This window comes from Hydractinia symbiolongicarpus, chromosome 4, assembly GCF_029227915.1.
Source record: "Hydractinia symbiolongicarpus strain clone_291-10 chromosome 4, HSymV2.1, whole genome shotgun sequence".
Lineage (NCBI taxonomy): Eukaryota > Metazoa > Cnidaria > Hydrozoa > Anthoathecata > Hydractiniidae > Hydractinia > Hydractinia symbiolongicarpus.
In genome coordinates, this window is record NC_079878.1 from 5,845,005 (window position 1) to 5,867,016 (window position 22,012).

Below are 22,012 nucleotides of genomic sequence, written 5' to 3' on the forward strand. Positions count from 1 at the left end.
AGGTGCATCGACATGTCCTAAGCGATAGGCACATGCTAATTACTTGTGTTCTTAATCTACAGTATTTCTACAACGACTTGCTTACGAAAGAGGCTCAACACACCCACCAATTATTAACATGAGCCAAAAGAAATGCCAAGGAAACTGTAAGCTGTGAACCTTGGCAGTGTGGGATGTTGGGTTCTTATATGCAAAATAATCAAGACCTGGGTAGGATCCAGTTCCTTTACAGGCAAGTGAGACTAATAACCCTGGCAATCTTTAAGATTAGGTCTATAGGTAGAAACCACTCCACTGTGCAAGGCTCTACGTGACATGTTCAATGACTGAGGTGAACCTAATGTATATTAACTACAATGCTAAAGAACTGTACCTCTGTCACCACAATTAACATGAGCAAAACTTACAGTTTAGCTCCATTTTAATTTTTTTCAAAAATGATAACAGATGTCAACTAGTCCCTGCACTTTAGGGCTTTACCATGAGTTTTTTTCCAAGTGTGACATTTTGAATGCTTACTATTTTCCCCATTGTTTTAATGTCTTTAAACTTAATTTTTTTCCTACCATCTTTCTTTGCTTCTTCAGGACTTGCCATCTCGCGTAAATGTTTGTTGCTCGGGCATTATTAAACCTCTCGCGTAGATATTGATTAAAAATTAACATTTTTTTTCAATTCTACGCTAGAAGTACTTCCATTACTTCGTGCAACACACAAAGCTACAGCTATCTTAAGGAGTGGAGGACATTTACAGAGCAAGCTCCATGAGCAGTGAACCCCAAGCACTGTGCCACTATCAAATGATTAAAATCATTTAAATCATTATCAAGACTTAACTCGTTACACCGAGTAATAGTAACTGTTTTTCGTTTAGTTTTTGTTGCTGATACTATTAATTATCTGCTTGTGACATTAAAAATTAAATGTGAATTATATATTTTTTTAAATAAAAACAGGGAGAATAATTTTTTCTTTCATTTTTGGCTTTTAATAAGGTTTGAATAAATTTCCTTTTCTCTTTATTTATTCAAAAAATACCCTTGAGCATTACTACCAACGTAAAAATCAAAACTAAATTCATGCATAACTTTAAAAAAATAAGCATAACAGGTGAGGGTGTTACAACAAGCATATAGGGGCGTGTTTTTTTCGTGACAAAAGTATAATAAAAAAATACGCAAAAAAATCTATTTAACAAGGTTTTCTACACAATTAATATATTATCTTTTAATATTAATTAAAATTTTCATTAAAAGAGGAGGGTGTTATGACAAGCGTAAAGTTTAGAATTTAGCAGTATTGACAAAATATAAAAGTGGGAATTGACTAGCTACCTTGAAAAAATTAATTTTTGTATGTAAATTATCTTTTCGTAGTGGACTTTAAATTAATAAATGCAAGGTAAATAATGAAATTATGCTAGCTATACATTTTATACGATAGACGTTTTGCACAGCTTAGACATGGCATGTGTGGTTCTCGCACTTGTGATTGTACGTCTCTCATAGCAAGGCCTGATACACAGAGAATATAAACCATTTTCGAACGTCCTAGTATATAGTGTGTGAAACTGATATTTATTACTTTAAGGGAAGAAACCTTTGCAGGGAGATAATTTTAGGGATAAGCTTTTGTGAATGCCAACCAACACTCATTTCGCATGAAATAAGCTTTATAATTTGGCGGAGTATTTTTTAAATTTTAGGCAAAAAATATTGAAAAAAAGCAAAACAAAGAGCTGTGGATTGAAAGTAATTCAGAAAAGGATTTTTTTTACTTGTAAAAATACTTTTTATACTATTCGAAAATTTATTTGCATCCTAATTATATACAGGGCAGTACAATTTATTGTGAAACGGTTTTCTTTTAAGCTTCCCTGTTAATAAATACCTGTCCTGCTAACATTTCTTTTATATTTTCTAGGTAGCTTTAGTGCCAACAATATTGTTAATTCTATTACAACAATTTCTGTTCTGTCATAAATTTCTATGTTGCTATTTTTATAGTTTATGATATATTTACAACAGATCAGCTTTGTATACCACTCTTTATCAATCATTAGAAGTAACCAATGGTTAGTGTTGCCATATTACGAAAGACAGCTGCTTATGGAGCCGTTTTATCTGCCACAGGCTGTTTCTTTATATACTATAAGATGCAGGGTGAGTGTTTCAATTGTATTTTTTGTGTTTAAAGTGATGCATTTTAACTTGTTTCTTTACAAAAACATATAAAGCATTTTTTTACTGTTTTGCCTGTTTTGTGCTGTTATTCAGTGTTAGTTGGGGAGAAAGGAGGGGGAGGGAGGTTAGCAATTTGTAATTAATTTTTAATAAGTAGTTTAGAAAAATTTTTTTTGAATCTGTAGGATCAGAAACATTTCACTTAGTAAATGACAGATTAAGCCTCCGGGTTGCTTAATCTGTTTAAAAATTCATCTTGCCAGTTGGTGCTTATTTGGCAGGAATTTAGGAGCAGCATTTACAACATCACTTTTATTAGAATCTATAGTCATAAAAAATCGTTGTTTTTTGCCAATCTGAATAAGCCGCCTCTTTTCTCGAGGGAGGAGGGCGCTTATTTGAGCAGATGCACTTATTTGAGCAGGGGAGCTTATTGAGCATGAGGCGAGGGTGATGCATTAGAAAGAACTAACTATAGAGGTTTGAAGTTGGTTGATCAAGTAATGAAAGTTATTGAAACAGTGATTGATAAGTTACTTAGAGAAAGAATTGATATAGATAAGATGCAATTTGGTTTTGTTCCAGGGCGTGGCACTACAGATGCAATATTTTTACTCAGACAGCTTCAGGAAAAGTATTTAGAAAAGAGAAAGAATCTCTATTTTGCCTTTGTAGATTTAGAGAAAGCTTTTGATCGAGTGCCACGTAAAGTTATTTGGTGGGCTATGAAAAAATTAGGTGTGCATGAGTGGCTAGTTATGATGGTACAGTCTATGTACCACAATGCTAGAAGTCGTGTCAGAATTAACGATTCACTTAGTGATGAATTTAGTGTAAATGTTGGTGTACATCAGGGTTCTGTACTTAGTCCTTTGTTGTTTGTTCTAGTCTTAGAAGCGCTGTCGATGGAGTTCAGAATAGGTTGTCCATGGGAGTTATTGTATGCAGATGATTTAGTTCTCATAGCAGAGTCGATGGAAGAATTAGTTGAGAAGTTTGAGAAGTGGAGAAAAGGATTAGAAGAGAAAGGACTAAGGGTGAACATAGCAAAGTCTAAAGTCATGATTAGTAGCATTGCAGCCAAGTGTGACCTTGTAGTTGGAAAGTGGCCTTGTGGAGTTTGCAGGAAAGGGGTTGGTAGTAACTCAATTTTTTGTCAGACTTGCAAGTATTGGGTATATAAGAAGTGCAGTAGTATTGGTGGAAGGTTAAGAGCTGACATTCAGTTTGCATGTGCAAGTGTTGCAAAGGTGAGATTATAGAGAATGAAGTATTTCCAGCTTCAATGATGTACAACAGTGGTTAGAAATAGTTGAGAACTTCTGTTACTTAGGTGATATGTTGGGCAGTTAAGGGGGTGTTTGAAGAAGTGTTACTTGCAGGATAGGTTCTGGTTGGAAAAAGTTCAAAGAGTTACTTCCTTTGTTGACTAGCAGAGTCTTGTCAATTGAGTTAAAAGGTAGATTGTATGAGGCTTGTGTTAGAAGTGTTCTGTTGTACGGTAGTGAGACATGGGCAGTGAAGCAGGAAGATCTTGACTGTTTAGAAAGGAATGATATGAGAATGGTTAGGTGGATGTGTAACGCCAGTCTGAGAGACAGAAAGAGTTCAGATGAGCTAAGAAGCTGGCTAAGAATTAAAAATGTTATCCAGGTAAGAAGATTGAATTGGCAGGGACACTTGGAAAGAATGAAGGGGTATTTAGGTAAGAAAGTGTAGAGACTTGATAGTTCCTGGGGCAAAGCCCAGAGGCAGACCGAGAAAGACTTTGCAAGAGGTTATAAGGACAGACTTGATACAGAGGAAGTTGAGTTTAGCAGGAAATTCTTTAAAACAAACCGTCGTTATTTTTCTTTCGGAGCATTTTTTGAGAAAAAATCGACCCTGGGATTTCACGTTCCTCTGAGAGGGGATAGTTTTGGTATCACTGACTAACTAACTAACCCTGTCCCAAATGGTCAATTGCAACGTCACAGATTTAAACTTCGTATCCAAGCTCCCTAAGTACTGGGAATACATCTCAATGACGTTTCAGGCCAAAATTGGTATTTGTTTTCGACAAAATTTGGCACAGTTAACAAAAAAAGTATGCTGAACATGATGGTGACATCAAAATTTTGATTTTTTTTGCCACCTTAAATGTCATTTTAGGCCAAAATTAGTCCAAAAATTAAAACTACTTTATTTTCAACAAAATTTGGCACAGTAAACAAATAAAGTATGCTGAACATGATGGTGACATCAAAACTTTGATTTCTTATTACCTAAATGTCATTTTAGGCCAAAATTGGTCTAAAAATTAAAACTACTTTATTTTTGACAAAATTTGACACAGTTAACATAAAAAGTTGCTGAACATGATGGTGACACCAAAATTTTGATTTTTTTTGCCACCTTAAATGTCATTTTAGGCCAAAATTAGTCCAAAAATTAAAACTACTTTATTTTCAACAAAATTTGGCACAGTAAACAAATAAAGTATGCTGAACATGATGGTGACATCAAAACTTTGATTTCTTATTACCTAAATGTCATTTTAGACCAAAATTGGTCTAAAAATTAAAACTACTTTATTTTTGACAAAATTTGACACAGTTAACAAAAAAAGTATGCTGAACATGATGGTGACATCAAAACTTTGATTTCTTATTACCTAAATGTCATTTTAAGCCAAAATTGGTCCAAAAATTAAAACTACTTTATTTTCAAAAAAATTTGGCACAGTTAGCAAAAAAAAGTCCAAAAATTAAAACCACTTCATTTTCGGCTAAATCTGGCACAGTTAACAAATAAAGTATGCTGAAAATGATGATTGTACAAAAGTTTGATTTTTTGTCACCAAATGTCATTTTAAGCCAAAATTTGTCCAAAAAATATAACTACAATATTTTCGACAAAAATTGGCACAGTTAATAAAAAAGTATGCTGAAAATGATAGTCACATGAAAGTTTTGATTTTTTGTCAACTAAATGCCGTTTAAGACCATAAACGTTTCAATCGCAAGACTTTCAACCATGAATGATAGGCTGTATTTTTTGTTAGCAATTTCTTTTAAAATGTGAGTTTATTATGACACGTTTCGTTTTGTTTGCGTTTGTTGTAAGATATTTGTGATACTTGTGTGCTTTATCTTCACAGCTTCATGCACCAAACCTCTTCGAATGTTTGGCACGATAACACAACGAATTAGCAGGTTGTTATCAAATATTTTGATAGCGAGCGGAAATTCTTAGAGCCCCCAGGGCTTCTTGTTCTGTTTTAGAAAGTCCATGTTCATCAGAAAAAAGTTGTACAAATGTTGTTGTTTTTTTAAGAAAAACCAGATTTATAGCAACACTTTTTATGCGCACCCCTGTCCTGCTTAAAATAAACATTATCTCTCTTTAAATAAAACCACCCTCTCCCCCTGTACAATTAGGTTACCAAGAGTGGCGCTTTAAAAGTAAGACATTAATGCTCCATTATGTTGTCCGGAGTTCGTTTTTATGATCAACATCTGTTTCCCTGTAACTTGCACCTAATTTCATTCTTTTAAAATGGATCAAACTGTTGCCATTAATTAATCACCCGGACTAAATGTAAATATTAAAATTTTCGTGTTTACTTTTCAGCAAATTTCTCCTCTGGCGATTTTTACAAAAAACCTGTTGAAGCTTTAAGATCTGATGAACGGCTTTGCAGAGCGTTGGGACCGCCTGTGAAAACACTCTTTCTGAATCTTGGAAACAAGGACAACTTTATTACCAGTAATAAAAGTCAGGTAAAATTATTTATTATTTATTTACGCACACAAATTTAATGCATCACTTTAAAATTTTGTGCAAATAATTTTATAGGTAAACATTTAACATCCAAAACTATTTATTTGCCAGACAATTTCGTGAAAAGAAAGTTGTGAAAAAAACGCACAGTTGTGCAAGTGAGGAAAAATGATTGTTACTAAACAGACATTTAAATAAATATAATATAAATTATTATCAGGCTGAATTTCATAATCAGCAACCATTTATCATAAAAGTATATTTTGTGAGTCATTCTTGGTGAGATTACTTAATTTTTTTCAAGATTTTGCGAAATCCTAATATTTATTGAAACTAAATTTCACGATTTGGCGAAAAAACGCGAAACCGACAAAAATTTTCGACAATAAAATAATGAAGCATAAGGTCTGAATGCGTTGTTATGTTTGTAAAATATAAGTTCTATTACGGTTCAGTCTAAAATCCCTATTTTTTATCCTTTATCCCAATTTTTTTGTAGTAACTTGTAAAGCATATTGTTTTTGTGATTATTCATCCGAAAAAATTGGTGAAAAAACTTTTTCCTTGGAAATATTCCTATCACCATTCCAAAGTCATATTATGGTATTTTTTTGCTTCGATTAAGTAATTGTAAACGACTTAAACGTTTTAAACGATTTTTGCTAGTCCTACAGAACCCCAAAAAATCCTTGCCTGAATCGAGTTAACGAGATATCGATTTTAAGAAAAAGACAATAATTTTTTTACAACTTTTATCTCGCAGCTAAGCATCCCAGTGCGTGGATCAAAATACAAAGGCCATTTACATGCTAGATGCGTAAAAGATCCAGAAACAAATGATTGGAGAATCGAATCACTGCAACTAGAAGTTAACGACAAAGTTGTTCCAGTTAAATTTACGAATAAACAAGACGGTGAAGAGCTGGCTGACTAAGCAACAATGCGCTGAAGAACTGATTGGTTAAGCAACAACATGGTGAAGAGCAGATTGGTTAAGTAACAACACGGCGAGGAGCTGATTGGTTAAGCAACAACACGGCGAGGAGCTGATTAATGCAGAATAAACATCATCGTTTACAAGTATAAATTTTCGAATTCTTAGAGGTTCCATTTTCAATATGTTTGCGTAAATTAATATTTACAAATCAGAGATTTCACGAAAAGTTCCATTCAAAGGACACCATTTGTCAGGGTTAAAGCTTAGCAAGTCACAATTAAAGTATACTAATTAATATATCAATACTTAGCAGAAAGAAAATTTGCGCGGATTAAATTTTGCGAACGTTCTTCGAGGATTATGCGAATTTAATCAATGCGTCAACTGCAAGACGTAAAAAATCGTTCTGTTACACCCAGACAGTGTTCGTCATGAAGCATATAAATATGTGTACAGAGACTAAAATAATATCAATATAATTGTTTTGAAAATAAAAAGAGACTCGTCTTTGATGTTTTTTTTTGTCCAATTTAGAAATCCGTTTTACATACGGACGAGACCTGATTGGATTTTATCTGCACTCGGTGATTTTGTTTGTTTTTTGTTCAGGGTGTTTTCCATACTCACAAATTTCTCACGGCGGATTTTCTTTACTCCTGTAGCAAATGACAGTGTGGAATAAACAGTGGGATATAATTTAAAGACATGTTATAACTCCATCGTTTGAAACACTTATAAATGTGGGTTCTTTGTTCTGAATGTACAAATGACACATACATGGAAAAATTTTTCGCCATTGTAAGTAAAACAAAAAATTCTTTCAGAAATGACTAAAAACTTTTTCAGAACGACTAAACACTTTTTGTAGCATATTACTACATTATCAGGTAAAAAATGCGCTATGGACTAATTACAAGCTCGTGAGCTTGTATTAAAACGCAAATGTGTCCTACAAGAATGGAATTTTTTGCCTCTCTGAGCACCGACACGAGAGTAGTCGTGTGTTCGAATCTCATCTTGGTAACTATTTTTACTTTTTTTTTCTTTTTACTATCTCGCCCGCGAGGACGTGTTTACAGACTGACCTAACGAAAATTGAAATTTCGAGAAATTTTCTATCAATATTATTGCCTATCCGAATAGCAAAATATGTCGTGTCAAACTTCAGCTTTTTATACACTTTTTTGGCGAGGTTGTTTGCGTATATCATACGTCTTGTTTGTGTTACGAAGCGAACCCGTTTACCGCTCGACCACGCTCCACGTTCAACATAATTTGTTTATCACCTACCGGTATAAAAGCTCGTTATTTACCGTTATCTTTTCCAGACAAGGGTGTAAGAGATATTAGAATACAGGATAGAATAATTTTTTTCCGCTTTTTTGCGAGCGTAGACGTCTGTGGAAGCAAAAATTAACGAAATTTAAGACAACCTCGTCCCCAGGACTATTTGCTTCTCAACGGCGCTGCGCTTTCTGATAGTTCTAGACCGTGGCGTCGAAAAGGCGCTGGCACAGGCTGGTCACGTGGGCATCAAATGAACCAGATTCTGGTTCATTTTTAATTTATGCAAATTCTGCATATTTACGATTTTGGCGATAGGCTGGGAAGATGTGGTACGTGTTTTCAAGCGGCTGAATAATGTTTTCGAAAAGTATGAAAAGTTGCACTTCGGCTTCTACCATGGATGTCAGGGTCGGATCCAGCTGTAGGCGAGATAGGCTGAAGCCTACATTGAGAATTTATTCAATTCTTTGTTTTTTTCTGTCATAAAAACAATTATATTGTTTTCATTTTTTGACAACCTTAAAGCGATTTAAGGCATTTAGAGGGCTCTAAAAGCAGCATTGGCTTTCAGTAACGTTGGGAGGCTCACGACGCCCTCCAAACCTCCCAATTTTTTCTGGATTGAGCCTTAACTGGAGCAATACAACGCCCTGTTCACTTATTTAGAATTACTTAAGCCTACTTTTAAAAAATCTCTGGATCCGACCATGGATGTACTTCTACGTAATGTAAGAAAACAAATATTAAAACACCACCCATTCAGTAACCCTTTACGTAAAAATTTACATGCTAAACTGTCTTTTCGTTTCCCTTTGCTAATGATTCAAATTTTCCTACCATAAAAATAAACGCGGTCCCAGGTTATTTACAGTACCCTCTCTAATTACCCAAATTAACGGACGCTCTAATTAGCGGGCAATATTTTTTTGCACAAAATTGTGAATATAAGTTTTTTCTTTCCAATTAGCGGACAGCCCAACAAAAGTTCGAAGCCAGGAAACAAAAATAGAGAAAAATAAATAGTTTTAAAATGTTTATCTCAAACTAGCTCGCTTTTTACAAGTACAGGAATCTACAGACCATAGCCACCTCAACGATTTAACCCCTTTCTAATAGAAGTGGTTTCAGCTGAAAACGGTTGACAAAGATGATGAATATACTCACATGGAAGAGAAGATTACCACATAAGATGCGCTGACAATGAAAACTTGAAAAATCTTAATAGAGAGGAAAGAGTCTCTTTGTCTGTCTTTGAGAGACAAAGAGATTTTTCGGGTCAATAAAAAACAACAGCCTATTAAAGACTTTTTTGAGTAAAATAAACATTATCCTGCAAATTTTGCGTTCATTAGTTGATATTTATTCTCGTTGTAAAAAAAGGTTACATTAAGTTCAATTTAGTTTTTTCTTTTCTTTTTCGTGTCTAAGTTCAACCAGGTACCCCTCCAATTAGCGGACACTTTGCTCTTGCACCGAAAGTGTCCGCTAATTGGAGAGAATACTGTAACTAAAAAATACAAAATAATTTTAGAGGATCTTCTTTGAAATAAACAAATAGGAAAAATATTTTTAAAATTTAAAGCTCATATGCGCTTGTCTCACTTCCTTTAAAAAATTGTCCTATTCCAAACTCTTAAAATGTGCTAATTGTCGCTGACATCCAGCATGGATATTTTTCACGATTTTTGAGGGGCATTCTTTGACCCCACATGGATTATTTTCGTGTGCGAGCGTGCTGGGGAATGTGACTAGCAACTTTTTATCGCTATCTGACTGTGTGTGCAAAAGTAAAGTAAACCTCTCTCCCTAAACTCGGATAGACGTTTAGTATACACTTCTTATTTGTAAGCCATCCCCCATATATTTACATTATCGTGCCCTAGACATATCACAGACAAAACTAGAGATCTTGGGGATTATCGCTTAGAAAGGAAAGAATTAAGGAAAAGGTGAATAGAAAAACATTTAGTTTAATATTAAAAACTGGCGAAAATAACTTCCGCTCGGTTTTGTTCCCGGAATTTGCTTTTACTTACAAATAAAAACAAATCGTTACATTAGAATAATTTATTTGACAGTACTGTTTATCATAGTTATCCAGACCAGCGTGACTATCATGTATGAATCTACAAATGAAGTTCTGTCACCAGAAATGTAAACAGAGAAAACGCACGATGTCTTATAGCAACTCAGTAGTTCTGTCAAACAATCTGTAAGGATTCAAACTTTAGTTGTGATAAGACGAATGTAAGGAAAGGTCGCAGAGGAACTATATTACTTTGGAAATGATACATGCTTTACACACTACGTCACAATCTATTTGGAGATATTCTTCTGTTATAAATTATGTACTAAAAAAATTACATATATACAAAATATACAGCACACAACCGCCCTTTTTCAGTGCCCTACGAATAAAGTTGACAGAATACAAAGGTGAGTCGAAAAAGAAAAAAAAAACGCTAAAAGTTTAAGTTGGTAAAAATATTTGTCATTTTCACAAAATACAGTCACGTTTTACTAACTTTTTTAATGATAAGTATTCTATATGCGCATGACGTAAAACTGAAGTAAAAAATACAAAATGTAAAATTATGACTAGTGAAATGTAAAAACTATCTAGAAAGTTGTGTATTTTTTAAGTGCATCAGATAAAATACTGCCTTCAAAGACAACCACTATTCTACCAAACCACCACAACATGATTGTCATTGAAGCTCGAAAAAATTAATACTTTAGCTATATTCTATAATTCTAATTTTTAAATCTATTTAAATTTTACCTATATTCATCTATATGTTATTATTTAAATGTATTGTTCTATTTATCCATAGTATGGCCACTAAGAGGTTTTAACAATTTTTTGAAAAAAAGGGTAATAATCAACTTTGAATCATTTATTCAAGGAACTCAAAATATCCATGGTTCCTGTTGGATAAAGGAATTTTAATTTTTTTTATACAGGCCTTTATTTTTATTGGTATTTCTTTTTAACTGACTTTTCAGTTATGTGTGAGATTGCGCTGTTTACAAACTAATTTAATCTGCTAGAAATATTTTAACTTTGGTTCTGGAACGACTTTTTACAACTTTTTAACATCCTATTTAACATCCAACAACAAAAAGTGCTGCGTGTTTCAACAATCGCATTTAATGATTTTGACGACTAACTAGATATGATTTTGATGTGATACTGCAAATTCAAAAACATAACGAAAGCTTTAAAAATGTTATGATAACCTAGAAAATTACTCAACTAGGTTTTGAGTTTTATTTGTGTGTGTTATTTCGAATAATAGCTAATATATAAGACCTAATACATCGTATTTCGTGTGTTTGTAGCACGACTATAAAATGGTGCAGAAACAGACAACTAGTGCTATTGATATAAAAAAGTTACCAATTGTATTGTGGGATGGACTGTGAAGTCGATTGTACGATGTATTGTCGAGTATCTCCTCAAATTTGATTACCTCAAAACTTACTTCGTGCAAAAAAAAAGTTTTAATAATAGCTTGAAAAGTTGTCTAGGTATGTGAATATTTTTTTGAACAATCTTGATTTTTTCTTAAGATTTTCAACGTTCCACTAATTATGCATACATAACAATATGAGCTTGATCTCAGTGTGTTATTGTTTTTAGCAGTATTGACAAAGTATAAGAGTTTAAAGTTTTTTTAGCCATTCAGTTTGGCATTTTGAATATTCTACATAAATTTCATTACTTAGTTATTATAATTATGAGCAAGAACACCATTTGCATGTTCTAGAGCTAGTTGGTGACGTCAAAATTTCGAATAATTAGCAAAACAAAATCTCCGAAACAATTTAAGATTTTCCAACAGATAAAATAATTCCAGGTTAACTCTCAAAGATATCTTTCATATGAGCTTATTTTTTTTATGGGTAGGCTTTGAGTTGATTAATTATCGCGAATTTTAGCAATATCCGCGAATATTCACGATATCAGTTAATTTCCGTCCCTTTTCCCCCAATGAAAAACACTACAAGTTTTCTATATTACGTTTTTATTGCTTTATTGAACATTCCGCGAATATATTTCCATCACATTGGATTTTGCGCTAATTGCTTTTCTATCTTCCTCGCCTTTCGTTTTGGGATGAAAACCTTGCGGCGCCAATATTCTATATTATTATTTTATATGTGAGAAATTATTGTTAGTTTTCAGGTTTGTGAAAATTCCTTATCTCAAAGAATAGACCAAAATAAGAAGAAATTGTTAAATGCTAAATTTGCTAAAATAATTATTTGAACAAATCTAAAATGAGGCCATGCGCGAAAATTAATCTAATTCAGAGAAAATTCATCTTCGCAAAAAGCATTTTGTACCTCGCTAAAATATGTCTTCGCGAAAATAAATCAACTTAAAACTTTTTTTAGAAAATTTAAAAGTTTCAAGATTGTGATTCTGAAAAGGAGTAATTATTGGGGTTTATCTCCTACATACTTATATGTTTAAAAGAAAATTTGTGACTCCCTTAAAAAACAATTGAAAATCCTCCTCAAAAGTCCTCAATTTGACTAAAAAAGAGGTATTAATCCTGTGTCATATCAACACATGTATTCTATCGCTAAAAATAAAAACAAAAAACATTAGGAGTTCGTCGTAAAAACAAGACGGAGTAATCTGAGACATCTTTGGAAATTTGATACCTTGTTACATCTAACAATATCACAACAGATAGTTGTCAAAGTTTTAAAACATTACTTTATGATGGAGTTTAACCAGAAACAATAAGTTTACTTTGGTACAAGATGGCGGTCTCACAGCGAACGCTTCACCATTTTACTTTTGTTTTGCTGTGCGTTTCTGCCATATTTGTTATTGTAGCAACCGCTGCAAATTATTGGACTGTATTAAAAGTTAACAGTGATTTTCACCAAGGTTTATGGAGACGATGCAATGGGAAAACATGTTTTGATGTTGATGATGAAAGTAAGTTAACTACACTTAACATTTCCAAAGTTTGCTCAAAACGTTACACGCTTTTTCTTTTATAAGAATATGCTTTATAAGAATATAAGGCTAGGATTTCAGGTTAAAAACAATAGATCTGTTGTTTAGAACAATAGGGAAATAAGAATAATATTTAGCTTGGTTATACTTTTGTCTTCTTACAAAACAACGTGCATCTTCTTTTTGTACCCTAAAATTTATGGAAATATTTTTATATGACGTCTCTCTATTAATAATAGCCACATAGTGGCAGCCGAACCACTACTTCATGCTGGGGATGCACGAAATAGTGATTCACAGGATATGTACGACGTGCGAAATTTTAATGACGGGAATATGATTTTCCATGGGCTGCTAAATGATATTTCTTATTCATCTGTATAAGAAAAAGAAAATACGTTATGCATATCAAATGTATTTAATTTTTATATAGATTGAAGAATGTTAAAAATATAGTACTGGAAACAAATAAATTATTTGACGTATTTTTTCAGATTTGCATGCCACTCGCATACTAATGGTGCTATCATGTGTTTGCTATGGATTCGCTCTTGCATATTGTGTACTGGTACATATTGTGAAAAATCTTTCCATCAAGTTTTTGGCAGCCATCTTGTTAATAACATGTAAGTTGACTTTGATGACTACTTTTTGGGAAAACGGCTCGCCTCTAAATAAAAAGTACCGGGACTAAAGTGTGTTTGACATTTTCATAATACGAGTATTGCTTTCCTCGAAAAGTGAAGAAAGTCGAGTTACTAAGCAAAAGACGTAAAATTAAGAGTCATACAGTTAACTCTCTCTAATTTGAATTTTAGAGTGAATAAATTTTTGTTCGAATAGCCTTAATCCGACAAATTTTCGCGCGGATACATAAATCCTCGCGAAATTTTTTAAAATCGTAAAATCGCGAAAATAAATCCTCGCAAAATTTTTGCGAATTTTAAGATCGCGAAAATTAGTTTTTGTTTCCTTAGGCGAACTTACAAAATACGTAGAAAAAAGAGTAAGAAATGTTTCATGCTTATAAAATGTATTAAAGTATAAAGTAGAAAAGGGTGCAAATTTAGGAACAAGTTTCGAATGTCTTTGCATCCTGTTGGTCGTACTGGTTTTTTAACGGAGTTGCATTTTTGTCTCACTGACTCGATACTCCCAACATTTTGTCCCTTGATACTTCAGACAATTTCAAGACCTCTTTGAAATATATGCAATCTCTTGTAGTAGGATGCTGTCAGCTTTGCGACAATTTGTAGCCACACTATTTAAAAAATTTTTAGCATGACGCGAAATTTCCCTAGGTAAATGACTGACTGTATGTCTCTTTTCGGCACGACATGCTTTGATTGCAAACATATCAAATAAATTGTTTTCTCAAAATGGCATTTAAGTTCTTTATTTTCATGGAATTTCAAGCACCACGAAAAACGTGAAAGCTATGCAATACTAAAATATGTTGGAAGGTAACAGGTATAAAGGATGCTGTCACCAAGAATTTGCCTAGTTTAAAAAGTCTCGACCCGTTTAACAACATTGACCTGACGTGGGGAGAAAAATATGATGTTCAGGCTGTCAATTCTTCTAGTTTATGCACAGCTTCAAAATACGTCAGTGGTTTTGGGAACGAAGACGAAATTGACTAAGGGGGTCGCAGAAAATGAAAAGGAAAAAGAAAGTATTTTGATATTTTTGATGACGAAAAGGATTTGTAGAAGATTTTATGTTAGAAAAAACAGCATAGTTCAGAAAGAATAGCATTGTTCAAGGAATTCTTGGAAGTTCAAAATGCGAAAATGTTTCATTACTTGTATATGTCTAAAAGTTTTCATGACAAAGCAATCCATTTCTTATACGGTGAAGGGTCAGAAAAGGGTCATTTAGATTCCCAAAGAGTAATTCACTACTTATGCTGACAGGAAAACTTGTGGATTTTTTTGATGGGTTAACGACTGGTATTTTGTGAGGGGTTGTAGTTGTGAGTGGTTGTGAGTGGTTGTAGGTTTTAACTTGGTTCCTGTATTAAAGTAATAGACTGAAAAAGAACTTTCACAAAGGAGCAAAAAAATTCAACACTGTTTCTTTAAATCGTATTTTTTTCTCCTTTAGGTATATTTGAAATTTCTGGCTTATCAGTGTATACGGATAAAATTGGATCACATGCGGAGTACATATATGGTTGGAGTTATGGACTGGGATGGTCTAGTACAATCTTCACTGGTATCGCAGCATGCCTGTGTTTGGTTGAAAGTGGTTATAACAGGTTGTAAAAATCAAGATGAAGAAATATGTTAAGAAAATAAAGGAACAAAAAATTTATAATATTGTTTACAATAAAATTGAAAAATATATTCTATCTTTTTTTAACAGATACATAGTATGTGTAAAAAGTCGATACAACTTTTAGAACTATTCGACTCCAACACTTCCTCCATACAACATGCAACGTTGATTATAGTTCTTCATTCACTACGCCTTCATTTTCCCCATGTCCAACATCAAAGATAATACCAACAGCCAAATACAGCTGCCACAAGCCTTGCTGATAGTTCTCGTATTTCTGTCCCAAAAAAGTGGTTAGCTTCTCAACTGCAGACTTTGCTTCCCATTCTCGCTTAGCTTTGGCTCGCCTCTGAAGAACTGGAAATATAAAATCAAATTTTCTTTCAAAAAAAGATTACGGTTAAACCGCAGTATTTACTGCTGTTGTAACTGACGATTGGTTAAAAGTAAAAAAAACGGGAAATTCTGTGTTTATTCTGTATTTATTATTTCACTAAAAATGAACATTAAAAGAGGAATCAAGCCTAAAAATAGTCGGTACCAAAAGATAAAGCATAGCCTGAAGGTATTTACTATTATTTGTACGTTTTTTTAGTTATCTGCTTATGTTACAAATTACAGTGTGCGTAACCACCTCAATCTCTCAATGTTTGAAATTTCTGTCCCCGTCCCACAACACGGGAAAATTTAAAATCATTCACCCACTCCCCCTCCCAGTTAGTGTTGGAGAAAGGAGGGTAAGGGGGTTTACACTACAAATAAACCCTTGCAGGAGAAAAATATTTTATGATAAAAAACTGTCGCATATTGAACTTCTGTACATTGTCAATTAAAATTTCCTAATACATTAAATATAAAAATACCTGGATCGCCTTGAATAATTTCTTCTTCTGTTTGCTCGACCCACGTGGTGTTGTAATACACGTACATATAACATGAAGGTGTTTCGGATACCGTGTAAATAACATGTGTTTCGTCACTTTTTAATTGCAGCGTTTGATTGGTCGCAACGCTAACATTTTTACCACCTGTTTCTACAACAACATCACCACTTAAAACAGACACGTTGGCTATAATTTCCGGCGCAATGTAATTTTGAAGCAACAATCCTGGAAAGTCGGCGACAAAAACTATATCCGTTGCGTTATTCATTTCCGTATTCACAGATCGAATCTTCGATAATGTTGATCTCCAGGGCGTTAACTCAACCAAAAGAGGGCGCAACCAAGACGTGTGCTCAAATGGAGACCATGGTGCAGAAATTATATCTACACGAGGATCAAGCTAAAACATCAATATAAGAAAAATGCTAAAAATTCCTAACGCTGTATTTAAAAGTCGAGAACTATTGTTTTGCTGACAAACCATGAATTATTTGTACATGAATGTATAACAAATTGATAAGAAAATTTAATTGGCAAAAATCGACAATTTAGTGATAATTTTAAACGAAAACATAACGTCAAGGCTTACCATGCGCTGTTGATAGCGATCGTTTAAAGATTTCCACACATCAAAATAAATCTGAGGTTGAGTGAAGTTTAACTCCGGCATTGAAACAATTCGATCTTTCAAACATAGGGCGTACTGTTTCAACATGTCAGGATGAGAAAAGATACGGTTGCGATCGTTGGCGAGAGGAAAAAACGCCTATAAAAACAAGTTCATATGAAATGTCTACACCGCATCAAGAAACGCACATACTGTTACAAAGTACATCAAAATCTACATAAATATGTGAATCCACAGGAAAACTGCATACACGACGCCTTTTTCTTGATAAAAGCGGACGGGGCTCCCAGCAACCTGGCTTGGAGGCACGCATATTTGAGATTTTTTGCCAAATATTTAATTGGCTGTTTAAAGGATTAACATCAAACAAGCTGCGAATTAATCATTTTAACAACAGAGAAAACAAAAAGATTTTCTCCCTAACCTAATAACTGAAATAATAAACAGTGCTTGCTTAACCCTATTCGGTCCGGGGTTTTTTCGAACATACTATGACCGGGGGGGGGCGGACGGATTCCGCCCCCGCCCCCCCCCCCCTCAATAACTTTTCATAGGGTTGTTCAAATTGAATCAAACTTGGCACACTTATATTACGTCATAAAAGGAGCAAAATGGCGCCAATAAACTTTTGCTTGCGTCAGCACATTTTCTGTGACGTCATCAGAAGCTTGAAAATTGTTAAAAATGCCACTATCTGCTTGAAATATAATTACTTTTGTTCTAGAGCGAATTTTTACATTCTGTTTGAAGTTTCTGAAAGCTAAATAAAAGTTATTTAACATATCTTCCGGTTTTTACATGGATCGGATAAAAAATTGCCAAAAATTGCCCGAAAATCCGTTTTTTTCCGATTATACCAAATGATTCTTCTTGATGAAACAAAGTTGTGTTGCAAGTTTCAAGTTCTAAGGATAATCCTAACAGGAGTTATTATATTTTCCCCATTATAAGGATTTCATAGAGATTTTTAGGGGTAGTTTCGAGTAATGGCCAATATCAAAGCCTCTGAAAGGTATGGGACCTAAGAAATTAGCATGCAGGTGTCTAATAGATAAATGTTGAAACTCAGTAAGTATCATAGCCATATAACAAAGCAATCAGGAGTTATTAAAAAAAAACCGTCAGGGGGGGCGGAATCCGCCCCCCCCGGACCGAATAGGGTTAAAACAACTTAGTGTTACTCAACGCGTCAACGTTGAAGCGCAGGTACTGGGAAATGACAAGAGATATCGGCTAAAACATCATAGGAACATCCAGTCTTTTAAAACAAATCCTTGGCGTCAAAGGATTGTTTGAAATTCAAAACATTTCCAAGTTTATCATTCTGTCTCAGTTCGAGCAAAATTGTTTCTGAGGTTTTTATTTTTTAGCATACTCGCGCAAATAATAAAAAAGTTTTCAAATTAAATAAATATACTTCAACTGACAAAATAAACTATCCGTCTTACAAAAAAATGTCTGCTTTATGAAGGTTCTACTGCAGTCGCGCTGTGGCTGACTGGCTTGTCTATGTTAGGATTTCACAAAGAATAAATGATACGTACACCTGGTCTTAGGTATTGTTGTTTTTCCGTGATCTTGTCTACAACTTTAACTACAATATGTTGCGTGTTCCATGAGTGAATCATCATGTCCCAAGAGTATCCATACAAGCCTTCTGTCCATGAATTGTAACCCTGTGCAAAGAACACATACGTTTAATCGTAAGAAATTCTAAAGAGAGGCGGAGAAGAGGGAGCTAATCAGTATAATTTTGATATGTTTAATTTCTAGTATTTAATAAGAGTCTACGAAGATTGTCTCAATGTATGAGACGTTTTTGCGGATAACACATGCATTTTCTACCCTATCATCACAGCACATAGCAGCCATGATTCTAGCTGGATGTTGGGTCGATTTGAAGAGTAATTGATCAGTCGTATTACTTTATATCATTTCTTTCTTTTGACACCACATGTTTTTCGCTTTAAAGAATAATGTTCTAACAAAACAATTTTAAATTTTTTGCTCGTGAAAAGTTTTGTTTTCGCGTAGGTTCCACACAGCTTGAAAATTAGTAAAAATTAATTACAGAGTTGCGCAAAATAATTACGAAATGGCGCAAATTATTTACGGCGCGGCGTAGAATAGTTACACAAAGCGCGTTTCACATCATTCCTGCCTTTATTTAACTTTATCTACATCTTACCTTAGTGATGCCATGAGAATACGGTAACACGAGTTGTATCGACACATAAAACATCAACATCATACTCGTAACGACCTTACGAGGACTTAACGACCAAGTGTCTCCATCTGATCCCATTTTCTTCTTCCTTCTTTCGTGATCTTCACTGCACATTTTATTTTTCTGCGGAGGAGAACTCAAAGGCATGAATAATTGTATAAACTTCGGGAAAATTTTTACAATGTTTTTCGGCCATTCTGGTCTGCAAAATATCGGCATTAAAGCCATACACATATAAGAGAACATTCCAATGCTAAACATTATAGCGTTCATCCCGTGAAATCCATAACCAAATATGAAAGCTAAACGATAAACATATATCAAACTTTAAAATTATAACGTCTCACGTATTTTGTTTCATCTTACTACAGTTAAAGTAAATCCAAGGAAGCGTACAGACGAGAACAAAGGACGGAAGAGTAGTGCGGATGAGAAAAGAGGACGGAAGAGATGTGCGGATGAGGACAGATGATGGGAGGAATGTATGGATGAGGAAAGACGACGGGATGGATGTGCGGATAAGACTGTTTTCGTCGCTTTCTTAGTAACACCTGTCATAATTTGGAATGATTGTTATTTTTTACATCTCAGAAAGCTCGTTCAAAGACACCCTTCAAACGATATCAACGTTTGTCATATCTTCGAAAGCTTCGCTGCAATATTTCTGCTGTGTAATTCATTTTAAAGTGTACGACGGACGACACATAACAGTCCCATACTTTCTTAGAGAAACGTGTTATTACTTGGTGTTTTAAACACGAAAAGGATCAAAGGTTATTGTACCAAAAGCAGGAAAACAAAAAGTCTGGAATAGCGGTGAAAGGTACAAACCTTATACGTTCAGTTCGAGCATTGTTCTATTTTTATTAGTGGGTGAGGAAGGGGGGGGGATGTTTCGAAACGCTTAGGCACATAATTATAAATTGAAACTATGGAAGCACAGATTTTAAATTTTTCACGAAATAATGAATGTTTTAATATAATTAATTATTCTGAGTCAATTTTAATCGTCTACTGAACATTAGGTTTAAAATAATAAAATTTAACTAACGAAGAATTTTCCTCACCAATTATTCTTGTTCTGTCAAAATAAAGTAGAAATCCTTGAGACAAGTCGAATACCAAGCCACCCAAATGAACAATTAAGTAATCTATCATGTCGTCTGATAGAAACAATCGAAATGGATCAAACAACCATTTTCGTGACAAGCCATTCATAGAATAACCAGTCACCCAATCTTTATCTAGTTTTTTAATGCCAGCATAGAAATATAACAGAAACACCTAGAAAAAAGTTCAAGTACAAAAAGTGACAAAATTATATCTATACAATAATAGCCGTCGTATGTCTGTCTCTGCGCGGACCCCCGGCTGAGTTAGAAAATCGTGCTACGGAAACACGAATATCAAATGCCATATATTTTTACCCATTTTGTTGCGACGGGTAAATATAAAGGACGAGCGAACCCGTGGATATTTCCACGGGCAACGACTAGTACTAACTATAATAAAGAAAGAAAAAGAGAATTTATATTAGCTTATTTCAAATGTTCAAACCTTCAATATATCAGGTTGCTATATTTCTGGGCATGGGTGAACATTTTAAATAACCACAAATTGAGAAAGAAATTAATATCACATTTCATACATGATTAATTAAGTAGTACTAACTAACCTGAAATCTTATGATCGCATAATTCCAACATGGTACACTCTGATTTCTCAGTGCAGGCCACAGCAAGCCATCAACTGACCTAAGAAACAGTCATGTTGTTGTGGTAAAAAATGGGCACGCTTTACATAAACACCACGGGGTCGTTTCTTTTCAAAATGTCCACAAGGAGATAGCGATGGTAACAGGAACACTATTAGGCGACTCCATTGTTCTCAAAAGCTGGTTCAAGTATTCAGTTTTGCGTTCAAATCTTTTTTCATCAAAAATTTCGCTAAGAAACACCTTAACCTTAGAACACTTTATCTCTCCCCCGCACTACCATTTAATATTATTTTCGTGCGAACTCACCAGTAATGATTACCACCAACAAAGCACAACACGATGGAAAGCAAACCATAAAGATATGAATGATTATTCCAGACAGTTTTATCCATAAAGAATATATACCAATATGAAATAACGAAGCCTATACAACTGAGGCGATACAAAAATCCAATCATGATACCACTCGCTGATACCAACAAAATTAGATATACTATATGCATGTATTCCATGGATAAACGAGGCAAACTGTCGAATAGGGGAAAGTGGCATGCTTCCGGATCGCCCCACTTATCTGGAACCAATAACAAACCACGTTCATCAAATATATCAACGATCATCAACAAACCTACAAATAGCACGGAAAAAATAATCACAGACTCCTTTCAAAGTTTACCCACATAAAAACAATATCAACAAACAAGAAAAAGAAAAGAAAATTTTTAATATATACCAAATAAAAACCTCGTAATTCCCAGTCCAGCTGGGTCTTTCGCTACATACAGCTTCTTAATGGCGTCGTGGAATAAACCTGGCATAGTGTTTCACATAAATAACAGTTGTTTTTGTAAATATATTATTTCAGAGTTTTAAGCCTAAAAGAAACAATAATATGGACAAGCGACATCTAACATTTTAAAACCAATATAGTTGTACTTTGCTCAAATTATGTTGCCATGGTAACACAGAATGGTCGCAAAATAAGTTTTAAAAAACATACAACACGGAAGTATCCGCTTGGACAGTTACAAAAAACAACAAATAAAAACTTTAATCTGCCTACCAGATGTAAAGCAAGCACTATCCACCGTATTTCCAGTCTAGCGTTGGTAGTTATCATCTTGCTTTA

General features: G+C 34.0%; 2 protein-coding genes across 3 annotated transcripts; one reads left to right on the forward strand and one right to left on the reverse strand.

The window, feature by feature from the left end:
* The first annotated feature begins 1,986 nt into the window (after nt 1-1,986).
* LOC130640951 (epithelial membrane protein 2-like) lies at nt 1,987-15,493 on the forward strand. Of its 2 annotated transcripts, XR_008982409.1 has the most exons (5): nt 1,987-2,162; nt 5,796-5,944; nt 6,709-7,025; nt 13,642-13,773; nt 15,254-15,493. XR_008982409.1 is itself a non-coding variant. In XM_057447572.1 (3 exons), exons 1-3 carry the CDS (start codon nt 12,946-12,948, stop codon nt 15,412-15,414), a joined length of 474 nt encoding a protein of 157 aa, XP_057303555.1. In that variant the 5' UTR covers nt 6,882-12,945; the 3' UTR covers nt 15,415-15,493. The 2 variants fall into 2 exon arrangements, 1 of the variants encoding a protein (XP_057303555.1); XM_057447572.1 differs by lacking the exons at nt 1,987-2,162; nt 5,796-5,944 and having other exon boundaries at nt 6,882-13,126.
* LOC130640948 (vitamin K-dependent gamma-carboxylase-like) lies at nt 15,418-21,973 on the reverse strand. The gene is made up of 9 exons (XM_057447568.1): nt 21,617-21,973; nt 21,190-21,511; nt 20,842-20,920; nt 20,234-20,450; nt 19,128-19,468; nt 18,484-18,615; nt 16,901-17,077; nt 16,291-16,711; nt 15,418-15,784 (listed from the first exon to the last, which is right to left on the reverse strand). The coding sequence occupies exons 1-9, from the start codon at nt 21,699-21,701 to the stop codon at nt 15,597-15,599; spliced, it is 1,962 nt and encodes a 653-aa protein (XP_057303551.1). The 5' UTR covers nt 21,702-21,973; the 3' UTR covers nt 15,418-15,596.
* Nucleotides 21,974-22,012: the final 39 nt, after the last annotated feature.